The sequence below is a fragment of the Montipora capricornis genome, chromosome 4 (genome assembly GCF_036669925.1).
Source record: "Montipora capricornis isolate CH-2021 chromosome 4, ASM3666992v2, whole genome shotgun sequence".
Classification (NCBI taxonomy): domain Eukaryota; kingdom Metazoa; phylum Cnidaria; class Anthozoa; order Scleractinia; family Acroporidae; genus Montipora; species Montipora capricornis.
Window position 1 is genome coordinate 16,541,774 of NC_090886.1, and position 15,003 is coordinate 16,556,776.

A 15,003-nucleotide genomic window follows, 5' to 3' on the forward strand; every position below is an offset into this window, starting at 1 on the left:
ACAAAACAACTGCCTCGTTCTGCTTCACTGAACAAGTTTGGTTGCCTAGCACGTGACAATTTTTACTCAAAACGTGACTAATACTGTCACGCAAAGTACAAACCTTAAACCCTCGAAACCTTTAAAACGCTTTAAACCTTTCTTTTTTTCCATTCTTTCAAACGATAGCTGCCGCGAACCAAACGAACGATAGAAACGAATTAAAAGTGTGATGTTTCGGATCAAAATGTAGCACGTCCAACGAAAAATTTTCGGATTCCACCAACTTTGTCTTTGTGCTGTGCGCTAACAAAGCAAAATCAACACAAGGAAAGTATCAAAATAAACAGCAGACATAATAGACAAGCTTTTGCTTTCGGTATTATTCCAGATAAATACTTTGTAACAAAGAAATAACAGAAAAACTTCAGGTATGTCAGTAAGCGTTTGACAACCAATACCGTGCGCAAGGCCAAATTTATACGTAAGTCATCTTTTGTCCTTGTTTTGGTCACTTTTTGTATACAATCAAATATTATATTTTTGCACAATTGAAAAAGAAATCTTATTGATCACTGCAATAATTTAACTGTTTTTTTTTAATATCTCTAGCCCAAAAACCTCGTTGTAGGAAAAGACTAACTGCTTGACTCGAAGTTACAATCCCATGTTCATCTCGCAGTGAATGTTACCGGTTTTTGTGAACGTGTTCTTTTTCTTGTAAATTCGTTACATGGAACGCTTCTGATGGAACCACAAGAGAACAGAACTGGAACGGATTCGGAACGGGTACACAACGGATATAGAACGGATGAGAGAACGGAAATTGAACGAATATGTAACACGTTCCCTTCAGCGTTCCCTGTTAGGTTAATTCTGAGCGGTACTGTACCATTTCTAGGAAGATGTTTTGAGCAATAATTATTGTGTGATAGCATTTTAATACCAAGTCTGGGTCAGAGGCCCAGGAAATTCAGGAGGGGAAAGGGGGTGGCACAATAAAAATCACTTTCTGAGGGGTTAATTTCTAACTCTATACAAAAATTGCTATTTACCTATCTTGGTAGATCAGTTTTGAAGAAATAAGTAAGTCTAACTATATAATTCATCTAAATCAGGTTTTCTTTCTTTCTAAAGCATTATGTATGTGAATCCAAAGGAATTAGGCCCCTGTTAGGCCAACAAAAACTCTAGTTGTCGGGTATGTGATATTGACCGCCATTACTCATGACCAGTCTTCATAGAGACAAGACAGCGTAACAGGTGTGGTTACTAGCTACGTTTCTTCGATCTCCGTGTCGCGTCAGTCAATTGAAAAACAGTACAGCAGTGAAAGTTTCGCTTCAAGAAGCAGAAAGTCTATGATGTAACAATTTCAGAATCTAGAGTTTTTATTCTCCGTTTCATTTCCTCTTAATTTTGTGGTTGAAAGTTTGACATGTCTGCGATCATATTCACGCTGAAATGGGTTAATTCCATCAACATTACGGTGGGTGAGGCGGCTACCTCCCGCTTGGGGAAAAAAGAAACGTAAGCTTGCACAGCAAGGTAAACTGACAGATACAAATTCAGCTCCGTCATTTTAAGGGATAAGCAACATTGTGTCGTTTATATTGCATTGTAGGTAGTTTACTGTGTTCTAATTCGAGGCCACTCAATGAAATTAAATGAAAACCATCGCATAACTGCAATCGGTATCATTCTTTACTTTGATAATCTTTTTCGTAAAAATAAACTTTTCCAGAGGGGTTGGGGGGTCTTAAGTGAAATTCCCTCGGTGGTGGGGTATGGATATTTTCTGGAACCACACATGGTGATCTTTGTGTTGAATTTGCACATTTTTTGTCAAACTTTATAACACTTGAAAGAAAAAAAGAACCAAACTAACAATAACAAAAACCCATAATTTCAAATGTCACAGATGTATCCTTTATTTCATGTGTTGTTAGTAACATGCAAGGAAACCTTACCACAAGCGGCCGCTGAAATCAATGTCACTTTCAATTTTGCGATTTACTTGTGCAGCCAAAAGTACAATAGAAAAATTGAACATACCAAAAATCTCCTAAAATGTTTTTCACTGATGGTAACTTTTTATATTTGTGGCACAAAATTTATGTTGTTTTCATGTTGCATATTTATTCTTCATCGACACCACTTTTCTTAAAAACTGTATATCAATATTTATTTACTTTTGCATCAATATTTGTTTTGCATAAAGCAGGCTAAAGCCCTGGCCTAACTATCAAACAAAGTTAGATTCCACATGCAACATTGTTGGATGTAAATTGTTGTTGTTTTTGTGACTATGGCTTGTATGTATTGCCTTGTGTATGTACCGGTATATATATTTTCTAAATTTGGAAAGCATGATAAATTTTCATGGAAGAATAATATTCTAAAAATCAACATGGTTATCCAACTAGAAGTATACATCTCTATTAAAGAATTGTCATTATTTGGTGGAGAACAGTCCTTCTCTGTTTGTACAATGAAAAGCAGCAAAATGATTCTTCCCTCAAGACCTCTACTTCTTTAGAACAGTAAGGAAACTCTTGTTCTTTTGAAAAGAATCCTTATTCTTCTCTGGTGACAAAGAATCTAACTTGAAAGATCCTTCCTTGCTCTCCTTAGTCTTCCATGATACTTTACAAAACAAAGACTGTCTTTTAACTTTTGAAACTGATCCTGGATCAGGGCATTCAGCATCCGCACAATCTGCTTTACACCTCCATGTTACACAAATTCTAATTGAAAATCCCAGGCAACACAAGACAGCACAGCCCGTTGGTAACATATTCAGCACATAGATTTTTGTCCAGGCATATCGCTCCAACTATTGTTCCTTTTTCAGTTCTAGGTTGGGATATCCTAATTTTGTGATACAAATCCTCCACTCTCTTGGCCATTTTGGCGTTACTCGTACGCCTGCGCAGTGGTGTTCATGACAAGAACCTTGTCATTCAAAACGGATTATCCGAGAGTCACTCATTTCCTTACCCTGGTCAAGAGTAACTAACTCTGGGAACAATATTGATAGTGACTTCATCAAAATGCCTTGTCAAAGCTTTAAAAAAAGTTGGCCAATAAATTCATCCATTTCCATGCTCCCCATCCTTTGTTCTACACAGCAAGGAATACCTAGAGTGCATTAATATGGTTCTTAGTAACATTTATACAGCAATGTTTTTCGGTCATTGAATGAAGTCTATTGAAATAGCATGTCCAGGCTTTTAAGGAAATGGCATTTGTGCATATAACATTGCAGCTAAATTATGCTGCAATAATTGTGCCCCATAATTATCTTCAGATGGAAAGAAAATTCACTTCTTCATTTCTTCATTTATTTTAGCAAAGATAGCTGCAAAGTGGCTACTGCTAACCTTTATTTCAGTAGAGCTAAGGTGAAAACTATTCCCAAATATACGATTCCTCCCAATATTTTAGTCGCAAATGCAACTGTAGCGGTTGCAATTTCGAGTCCTGATGTTACTGCAATGCTACTGAAGCTGGTTAAGATTCCTCTGTGTAGGCTTTTCTTATTGCATGGAAATTGGTTTTGACAAAAATTGTCACTTGCAAACAACTTGCTTCTTTTCTGTAGTTGATAATAAACCCCCCTTCCCCCTTAAATTTTAGCAATAACTTGCCACCATATCTTTTTAATATTATGCTCATTTTCCAGGATTGTGATCAAGTGCACATTGATGATGTTGCTGCAGATGATAATGGGTTAGATTTAAGGTATTTAAAACTTTCGCAGTCATACATCATTTTTTGGACAAAATTGTCCTTTGTCTGCTTGGGTTCAGCGACACTGTTGATGTTTAAACAGACTCAGTTAAAATGTAACAGTCGAAGGGCAGTGTCATCCATGAGAATCAAGAATCAGTGGTGTTGTTACAGCAGTTAAGTTTAAATTCCATCATTCAGTTTAGATGGACATTTTGAATTCTGTTACCTTATTTTTGTCCATTTGTGGGAATGTTAGGATTTTAACTGTTATTCATGTTTGTTTTTCCCTTCAGGCGTCACTCACTTTTATTTTTTGGGAATGGCAATCCTGTTTCCCTTTGTTTTGTTTTTTTTGTATTGGGATTTTTTATATTTTGCTTTGACCATATTACTGTATGCCGTTGAGGTGCATGGCAAGAAAAATTTAACACTAGTTTAATACATGTAACTTTTTTCCCACCAGCCTTAAGCACATGATGTGGTAATTTCTTTGCAGACAGAGAGTTATGCAAACTTTTGAAGTTCCTAGTATTGTCACATTGTACGCTATTTTATTTATTTGATCAGAAAGTGCTGAAGACTCATTTAATGAGTATTCAGTAGTTTTAACTGAAATGGCATGCCATTTTAAATAAGCGCCTGTTGCACAGGTGCTAAGTGAAGAAAAATATGATACTCACTCGAGAACCTCTTTGCATGTGTGCAGTACCTACAACTTTGAGGGAGATGGATTTCATGCGGCTGCTACATCAGCCAATCTGTGCTTAGCAACAGGAGTCCGAGGTGGAGTGGACTGGATGAGGAAACTTGCTTACAGATACAGACGCATAAAGGAGGTTTATAACAGCTATCGGAATAATGTTGGAGGTAAATCAGTGTTTTTTATGTGTAGCAACCTTCAAATCTTTGATGGCAAGATTAACAGAAAGATCAACATATGAATATGTCAGTGTTCCTGTTCATGGACAGCAACTTCATGGGGAAGGAAGACCTTTAGAAAGCTCTTGTTTTTTGTAATACATGCTAGCTTAGGATGGCTTGCAGTTTTGCTTGTTACCTTGCAAATATAGGCAGTTGCATTTGTTGAGATGAGTTCTTTGTCTCTTTGGCGCTTGTACTGGAGCTACATTTGACGGTGCTGATCAACTTTACTTTGAACCCACTGCAGGTGTAATGGATCTAGGTTGAGAGGAACATCTGTCAATACACCTGGCTTCAAAACTCTACAAGTGAAATCGAAATGTATAATTCAAAAATAATCAAAAGATTCGGAACGCACAAAAGGGTACGACTGCATTTGACAAGCAAGTGAATGTTTACCAAAATTTCAGTTTACCTCAGTGGCTGCAATGTTTCTTCCGGAAGAAGATGAATTGAAAATTCCGCAAATTCACTGTTAAAGACACTACCAAAATCAATGCCTAAGAAGAGCACTGTTACATCAGTAGCATCAACGATGCAAACAGATTTCCGAGGCCACCACTAAGTTCCCGATTTTTCAACATCAAGAAAATGGCCGCGAATGGTAGCTAGCACACAATGCATAATGGGCAATACTGGGTCTATAACAAGAATGATTCTCTTGCTTAGCTTATCATATCCAGAAAGTTGTAATCTTATTTAGCATTGCAGTATCTGTCGTGGTAACCTCATGGTTGAGGCAAATTTGTGTCACACTGTATCACAGCTGTCTGTTAACATTGTGTGGGTTCCTAAACATCAAACAGAGTTAAGAACCAAGTATTGTGAAACACTTTGGTTTATGTTCTGGGACAAGACAAGAAATGGGAGGTCTATTGATTTACATTACAAAAGCTACACTTTTACCGCTGCCTTTAATTTTTTTGAAAAAAACTCTTAACTGTTTGGGTTTAAACTCGCTTCCTGCTGCACCAAATGTCCAGTGTTGGTCAAACTGATCTAACAGTCGGTGATACTATTTTGCATGGTTTTCACTTTTCAGGTCTTCTTGGTCCTGCTAAGAGAGAGACATGGCTCCAATTGCGGATGGAATTGGAGGCCATAACAGATTCTTGGCTGACATTAGCATTAAAGGCCTTAACATTGATCCACTCCAGGTAAGGGACCCTGGCTCAGCAATGGCAACAGGCTCATTGAAACACTCTAAACAACCCATAAGGTTGATAAATTAGCTTTTATTTGATACAAAGATTCTACTTGCTGCATTTTGTACCATCTATACTTCCGAACAACTAAGGTGCCTTTACTACCTCATGGTAGTATTGTGGATCACAATACTGGAAACTCATTCATTGGACGCAGGTCATTTAGTTGCCAGGGCCCATGTGTTCTTGTGAAGGGACTGATGAATTAAAGAATTGCGTATTTGAAGTGTGGGTTATAGATGAAAGATCGATGTGATCCTCGTACTCAACTGGACAATTTAACCCAACAACCCCTGGGAGTGAGACTTAACATATTTTAGTCTGTCTAACGCCAAACGATTTTACTCATCAACTGGAGGTGTTCCATCAAGAGCATTCGAGGTGTCAATGCCTTAAGCACTTATCACTTAATCTTCTGTCTATAACCCGCACTTCAAATAATTATACATTTCTTTCATTCATCAGTTTTTTCATGGGAACACATGAGCCCAACATATTCACCTGCTTCCAACTGAGTGGCTTCATAGCTCAGTTGTTTGAGCATTGCACCAGCGCGGTAGAGGTCATGGGTTTGAGTCCTGTTGAGGCCACCTGAAAATTAGAGACAATTGCTTAAATTGTCCAGTGCGAGGATTGCATCTTTCTTTGGTCATTGTTCAAATTGTGTACCTTGATTTTGTTGTTTTGGTTACAGCATGGTTTCACATTGCTGTGATGTTTGTAGGTGGTTAATACTTAAAATGTTCTCTTGTCCCATATAAGTGTATATTTTAGAGGTGCAGGGATGACGCAGTGGTGAGAGCAGTCGCCTCCCACCAATGTGGCCCAGGTTCGATTCCCAGACTTGGCATCATATGTGGGTTGAGTTTGTTGGTTCTCTACTGAGAGCACTGAGAGGTTTTTCTCCGGGTACTCAGGTTTTCCCCTCTCCTCAAGAAAGCAACATTTGATTTGATTTGCGTTAATTTGTTGATTCAACTCAGGCGCACGGTTGGCTCACAGGGTTGACATTGATTCTTGAATTGATCAATGTGAAGCCTTTTTGGGCAGATTTAGTTTCTGGATGGATGACCATCAGGAATATCCCTTGCCGTACGCTCCCGGGGAGCAGGGTTGGCGAAGTGATGAGTGCTTTCGCCTTCCACCATTGTGGCCTGGGGTCATCGCGGACTTGACACTCCAAATTACAGTTCAATCTGGTTTAGAGGGCTGCAAGTTAGAAAACTGTGATAGGTTAATACGTCTCTATCTCTAAATAAAAGGTAGAATTATTACAGTTTACGTTGTCCCCAATTAGTGTTTCAGCGCTTGAAAATTAGACACTTATATAAAGTTCCTTCCATAGAGAGCATGAATGAATACTCGTATTGTTTTGAAAAAAATTAAAGAATTCTGAGGGGCCCTCGTGGTTTATCCTGTGGTTCCTCTGTATCATTCTTTGTATACTTCATAGTTGATGATTGTTTGGACCAGGACAACAGCTATTACAACGGCTCTTGTGATTGGTCAGGAGACAACAGGCTAAAAAAAAAACAAAAACAGGAGAAACGATAAAACTGTGTCCCATACCGATCCACTGAAATTAGAGGTTGTAAAATGCTGTGTGGTATCTGGATTGTTTTCGTGTTTGCAAAGAATAAACATAGTTGAGGAAGTTGTAGCCTGGGAATTGTCCCTTTCCTGAATTTTGTGTCTCCTCTTTAATGTTTTTGCTTTTTCATCTCAGGACAAATTGTCTGAATGTTATGGTGACAACCACCCAACTTGTTCCTGCATTGGCCAAGTGCCTTCTTTACGGACTGGGAGGAATTTTTCCACTTGAAAATATTTATAGTGCTACAAAAGTTGGTGAGTTGTATTTGAGCGCTTCTGTTCATTCTATGTGCTTTGTTTTTAAGAGGGATGTGTGGGCGTGTTTTCATATTTTTTATACAAAATATTGCTTTTGAAATAGGAAAGGAAACCTGCTTTGAAAGAATATCAAATCGTTTTGGAAAGAAATGTACATATGTAGTAGTTGGTGATGGAAGAGATGAAGAAATGGCAAGCAAACAGGTAAATGTCTGGCTGTTCAAGCGGTTTTCTTGTAAAAAGTACTTATTTGGCCTCCTTTGTACATATTTAACGATTGTGATAAAATCGTGTTTGCAGTACGCCGCGATACTGTAAATTTAGGGTTGGAAGAGGAAATAGGCTTCTCCAACGTAATATCAAAACTGACTGAGTTACCTGCAGTTCATAATGATTGAATCTAGTCAAATTTCTAAAATATCAACAATTTCTGTGATACTAAAATCCTGGTAAGTGCTGTAACGGGGTTCTCTACAAGATGCACGATGAATTCTTATTTTTTTTTCGTGGGGGAGGGTTGGTTGGTCGTGAATTTCAAAGGTATTCAGCTTAGTTTTCTGCTGTCTTTGTTTTTGAGTAAGCTTGTTTGTCCATGTACAATTACTTATCAAAGTTATGACCAATCACCAGGTACTATTTGGGTCACATTTTCTCCTCTGTTAACCCCAATTCTTGGTTTTCTCGTGATGTCACGGCCGCCATGTTGGTGTCCCGATCTATTTCCTCCGGGAATTTAACCCTATTATTGTGCAAACGTTTTCTTTTGTTTTCATCGAAAACATGGCTGTTGAACACGTGAGTGAAACCCAAGAATATAAATCAGTCGATGAATGATTCCAAGGTTAGCGTAAACATTGGTTTCATTTTTTTCAACTTTTGGTGAAATTTTATTTTGGTAATTATTGCTTTCAAGATTGACTTCCTCTTTTGTAAAGTTTTGCCGATTATCAGCATTAAACAGCTTTTGGGTTGGTTAAATTTTAATCTGGGATTAAAATTAATCGGCTTTTGATTAACCAGGCCCAGTACAATTGACTTTTCATACAAACTCCTGCTCAGCTAATTAGTATTCATTAACATTTGCTACAGATCTCTATTGTATTCAATTTACTGTTCCATTTCACAAGTGCGATAAAATATTCGCGTCCGAACTGTTCGGGCGTTTACTACTAACTTGTGGTAATATCATTAGATTAACCCTCGATATGAGATGGAATTCTTTGTTAATCAACTATTGGAACATGGTACAGGTTGTGGTTTCCTCCAAAGGTATACCTTGTGACCTGTTTGGCAGTAATATCAGGTGTTCGTTAAAGTGACATAAGGAATATGTTGTTTATTAAGCTATTCAACTCCGCCATCAGTCTGCATACGTCTTTATTTATGTTTTGCTGAAAAGATAACTGTTTGCTTGTGGGCCATCTGTTGGCCGACAGTCAGTCTGTAAGGTGTTGGTGACCTGTCGGTAGAATGTCGATAACTTTAGGGGATTACTTATTTCCTTGAACAATTTATGATTTGCGACCCCTGATAGTTGCATCGAAAAGGTAAAATTAAACTCTTGATAGTCTAAGACGTTAATCCATTTTATAGCACAAGGAGGTGATTTTAGCTCGTTTATTCCTGCAACGATTACAATATTTTCTGGCTCAAGTCCTGCGCGAGTTGCTCTGAGTTTGAGTAGCCAATCAGAGCGCGCCTTCAACGCTATCCACTGTTTTAGAATATACTAATCAGCAACTATTCACCGAAGTGGAGGTGGCAACTGGTGGATATTTACCGAGCCGCGAAGGGGCGAGGTAAATATCCACCACTAGCCACCGACACTGAGGTGAATAGTTGCTAATTAGTATATACTAAAACAGTGAGATAAGGTAGCACAAAAAGATGATTTTAACTCATTTATTCCTGCACAGATTACAACATTTTCGGTCGCGAATTAAGCGCGAATTGCTCAGAGGTGAATAGCAAAGGATATCCGGAGTTTGAGTAGCCAATCAGCGCGCGAGTTCAACGCTATCCACTGTTTTAGTATATACTAATAGACCATATTCGTATTCTCAGTATTGGACTGGAACTCCAATCCTGGTCAAAACCGCTTTTCCCCCTCCCCCCATTACAATGTTGAGTTTTCACGGTCTCCAAAATCAAGATCCGTTCATCGATCGATCGCATGTTTCAACATTGTCTGGGGGGAAGGGGGGCGCAAAAAAGGCAGCGAAAGAAGAACACGCGTTGCTCATATAACGATGGAAACAGGTACAGTAAATTCTCTACTTTTCGCCCAAACTTTGACAAGTGTCCCGAGGTCTTTTGACCCGAATTGTAGCTTGCAATGGAGGCTAATGCGGGGGAATATACTAAAAGGTACTTGCATTTGAAAAGATTCCCCCGCGTTAGCCTCCATTGCAAGCTTGCTCCAGTCCAATACTGACAATACCAATATGGTCTATTCTTTTTATTTGCCATGTACTTTTGCCATATTGGTGGCTCCTAAAGGAGCTGTTTATTTAAAAGGACGACAGCTTTACTCGTATAAGCGATCATCGAATTTGAGCGGCAACAGCTGATTGACTTAAAGGTGTTATTGGCTGTGTTTTCACTAGGACAAGGTTGACTAGTTAAAGTCAGAAAAGTCCGGGGCCCGGTTGTTTGAAAGCCGATTACCGTAATCCAGGATTAGCGTAAACTTTTGTTTCATGTTTTCAACTTTTTGGAGAAAGTTTCTCTTGCGTATTTTCGTTTTAAGATTGACTTCTTCTAAAGTAAAGTTTTGCCGAATATCAGCGTTGAACAGCATTTAGGAGTAGAGAAATAAACTCCTTGGTTAATTTTTAATCTGAGATGAGCGTTAATCGGCTGTTGAACAACCGGGCCGGAAGTATAGTGAAAACAACTCGTTCTAAGTTTAGCGAGTTAAAAATGCGATCTGTTTTCACAAGAAATACAAAGGGATTATCTCGCCTTTGTGACCGGAAATTCCCGCAACGTTATACTACCTCGCGAGATGGTATAACTTGTCCTTGTAAATGCCGCAGCCAATCAAATTGCCCGTAGTGACAGATGCCTGCCAAATCGTGAGTTGGCAAATATTTTCCAGACGCTCGCGCTCACCTCGTGGTTCACTTTGCAAACAGTGCTTTTCATTGAAATGGCAGACGAATTTACTCGTAATACTTTGCTGTGCCGATTTAAAATTCTTCCGGCCTCATTAGACCCCTCAGTTCCTCGGCCAGGACCTTACTTATTTCACGGTGGCGGCATGCAGGACCCGCAGTACCCGCTTTTGAGCACAAATTCTTTACATCATCGTCAGCATCTTTACCCGCTTCCTCAACAAGTACCGGCGAAAGCAGCGAGAACAGTCAGTTCGACTGAAGGATCTGTTAACCGAAACCGAAGTTGCGCGCTTTTCTGAGTAAACGGCTAAAATTTCGGGTTAAATTTCGCGGTGAAAACAGGAAAGAATGTTCAGCTAGGAAAGTAGTCTAGTGAAAACAACCATTATTGTCTCGAACTTTAACTATCCTATTCATTCATTCATTCATTCATTCATTTTACAACAAAAATGTCTACATTGCGTTGCAATGTTTTCTTGGTTGGCAAAGCATTCGCTTGGAAGGCAGTAACAGGCTCGGCATTAACAGCAGCCATTGACCATTCCAGAGGGGGATGACAACAGGGAAGAATGAAAACTTACATGCATTAGTGCGGGCAAAGATATGTCTGAACTCATGAGGGTGGTTGGAGCGATTGCTTCTATGAGCTAAAGTGACAGATGCTGGTAGCGGCACTTAAATATCAAAGTGACACTGGAAAATTGTGAATAATTGGAGCAGACAAATCTGATAGCGCATTTGGAGGCTTTATTACATAAAAACTAGGTGTTCACAGCTCTGTGTCCAGACTGCAATGACTGACCTCTTGCTTTGTTTATTTTTTGATATTTTTCAGATGGGCTTTCCCTTTTGGAGAATCGGCACTCACACAGATTTGATCAATCTCCACCATGCTTTGGATCTTGGGCATCTATAGGAACAATATGTAGTGTTAATAGAAATGTAACCTGGAATGAGCAAGTAAAATGACACTTAACTTTGATAGGTTATCATGGCGCAGACGTGCATACTGAAATGAAATACTGTCCAGTAGCTAATTTTGTTACTCATATTCTTTGTAATGGCCAGTTGGAAAATAGGCACTGGACTGGACTGGGGGGGAGGTGCAGGGGATTAGTGTTTTTAGAATCAGTTTTGGTTTACTTCTGCTTACATTTTTCGGTTTCATTACAAATAATCACCCGAGGTCAATTGTTAACACAACAGTATTTGGCGCCATTTCTCTTTAAATTTGCGCTAATACCATCCCTCACGCTGTGTTTTCCATCGTAATTCCCCGCAGAGAGTTTCACTGTGGGTGAAGAGGTCACACACATAACACAGACTCCGCAACTATTTTTAATGTATAAGCAGAAGTAAACCAAAAGTGATACTAAAAGCCCCCCACCCAACTCTAGTCCAGTCCAGAGTCCAGTCGCTCTTTTCCAACTGGCCCTTTGTAATAGTATATAGCATGTCACGGCATAGTGAACTTTGGATTCATTTTCACTATCTGTCATTAAGTAATAGAACTTTAAGTAATAGAACATTCATTCATATTACCATGCGTAAAACATTTGTTTTCAGTTTTTGTATGGATAGTAGTGGGAGAGGTTATTGCTCACGAGGTGTGGAGGAATAAAGGGTTTCCTTCAGAGTTAAATCGTAAAATCGCCTTGTACAGCTTTTTAATTGATAGTACTACACGAATTACATGTACCCATTTCAATGCATTTTATATTAAATGTTCATACATTGCAAGAACAGAAGGTGCCATCATAACCGTTCCTTTGACTGTTGGCGTTTTCCGCACTATCCTTAAACTTAAACATGATAAACTCGACGTCTATACCCTAAAAGTTGACAGCTTTCGACTTGAAGAAAGGTCCACGCAGCAGTAGCTTGGTAGCATTTGGTAATGATTAAGTGAGTGATTTAGAAATTTCTGTTTCAATTAATAAAATATAGTTATTTGTTGCAAAGGAATGTAAGAAAATAATGTCTCGATTTATTATTCAGAATGGCCAAATTTTCGATATTATTATATTGAATTTTACTTGTAAAAATACTTATGTATATTGTCGAAATCGAAATGCAGAGTATCAGTTTTAAAGTATGTATCATTTGGGAATTTCAATAACAATAAATATTCCTTTATTGGAATTGCTGAAGACAGGTTTGAGTCAGTCTTCTTGTGTCATTGAAAACAGCTGGAATTTTTTTTTTTCACTTCCTTATGTCCTTCTATTTCTTACAAAAATGGAAAGAGGCAGGTTTATGCTGTTCCTTCCCTCTACCCGTTCCGGAAGCGATTTTCGGTAGGCCAGTTGTTTTGTTCATAACAGGTCGTATATTTTCACTGGCTCGAGTACCGCGATGGTAAAAGGTACACCTTATTTAACGTCGGAAGTTCCTTTACTCTCTAGAGAGTATTCTCCCAGGAAGCCGACGGTGCGCTCATTTCGACCAAGTCGTTGGTACAGACTGTAGCTTCAAAAGTTCCGATGTGTCTGTGACCATTCTACTATCTTTTAAAAGTTGTTTATCTAAATGACATTGCAATGTTTGACATTAAGTAAGTAGGTCCATGCAATCGACACAACTAACACAATTTTCATGTATTGTAGTTGGGGAACTGGGTCACCTATTTTCTCTGCAAATTAAAATTGGCTTTAAGCACCATGTTTCCCAGATGATGGCATTCTGTACAGTCCGTGAGGTCATTTGTTCTTGCTCTTTGTGCGAAGTGCAATACCTCTCATCACTGGACGTGATGAGTAGAAGAGTGCAAGTTCATAACAAGCAAATAGTTCTTCCACAAGGTGTGCATCAATCAACTCCAAAAACGAAACAAGTTTATTGAAAGTGTTCAAGACCGACTGCAAGCTTTTTTCGAATTCCAACAAATGAGCCTCAGAATCGACCAGAATGCCACCTTTCTTTCCGCGTAAACATTGGAAAAAGACATGTATTTATATTAGCCGGGGCTAATACCATCTTGTGTACTCCACTTGTGTTTAGTCCTAGCAGTGAAGGCAGGAGCCTACTATTGTTATTGAGCATACGTTCTGCGCATCTTGAGATACTTGGATTTCCTGTGGGTGGTGCTTGTTAATACAGGTATACTTTTGCCCGGTTCAAAACTATGCGGCGAAAGCAGAACTTAGCAAGTGCTCTTGGTATCCAAAAAGGAAATTGAAGGTAACCACGCATTTTCCAGAGATGATTGAGCTTCAATTTGTTTTTTTGTTTTCTTGTTTTGTTTTTTTTTTTTTTTGTTTACCCACGGAACACCTTAAGAGCGCCCAGGGTGTAGTTCAATATCTGTCTGTACATTCTGGATCAAATTGGAATTTGGCAGTGTTGGTTTTTGAGGAGAGGGGAAAACCTCTCTGAGCACAGTAGAGAACCAACAAACTCAATTGCAACCCACATATGACGCCGGATCTGGGAATCGAACCCGGGCCACATTGCATGGTGGGAGGCGAGTGCTCTCACCACTGCCCTCCATACATTGCTTTGTATTTTAAAGCTTTTTACAAATATTGTTTATTAACTATCTTCGAAAAATGCTTGGTTACCCCCAATTGGATTTCAATAACGCCTGTTAAGATCTGCTTTTCCCGCATATTCAGTAAACCGCCCCGGCAAAAATACCTTTGAATTAGTAGGCACCGTCCTTAAATATTGTCTAGCTGCCATGAGTCTCCCTTGGTTCAGTGGTATAGAGCGTAAGAAGAACAACAACAATATTTATTACAACACTTTACATCAGAATAAACTAGTACAAGTCCCACTCAAAAGCATGGCAAATTGAGTTGGGTGAGGTGTTCCGCAGGGAGGGAAAGAAGTATTGAGAAGTTGCTGGGAAAGAGATTTTTGTTGTGCTGGCAAATTATTTTAAATCTGCTCTGCGGAGGTAATAAATAATCAGCTAAAACATGCGGAGCTAACTCTATCTTTTTTGCTACATTGATGTTTTAATGCAGTTAGTTTCTGTAGCTTTTGGTGTTGTTGTTGTTGTTGTTGTTGTTGTTTGCGTGCGCTTTATTCGATTGTTTGCACTTAGTATTGTTGTAAAGTTAAACGGTAATTTAAAATTCTAGCGGCAATGTATTAACGTAAGTTCAAATTGTAACGAACACTTGCAATTGAAGATGATCGACGATCCATGAAAACATGTCTTGCAAACTCAAAGTTGTCCAATTTTTACG

General features: G+C 38.8%; 1 protein-coding gene across 10 annotated transcripts in view; it reads left to right on the forward strand.

Moving 5' to 3' along the window:
• The window catches only part of LOC138045679 (eyes absent homolog 1-like), a 32,555-nt gene extending 19,595 nt beyond the window's left edge, over positions 1-12,960 (forward strand). For all 10 annotated transcript variants that reach the window (XM_068892262.1, XM_068892267.1, XM_068892258.1 and 7 more), the window contains 6 exons: positions 3,665-3,723; positions 4,421-4,581; positions 5,678-5,792; positions 7,567-7,688; positions 7,795-7,895; positions 11,646-12,960. In XM_068892262.1, the coding sequence (XP_068748363.1) occupies positions 3,665-3,723; positions 4,421-4,581; positions 5,678-5,792; positions 7,567-7,688; positions 7,795-7,895; positions 11,646-11,726 (639 nt within the window). In that variant the 3' untranslated portion in view covers positions 11,727-12,960. The remainder of the gene's footprint in view (positions 1-3,664; positions 3,724-4,420; positions 4,582-5,677; positions 5,793-7,566; positions 7,689-7,794; positions 7,896-11,645) is intronic.
• Positions 12,961-15,003: the final 2,043 nt, after the last annotated feature.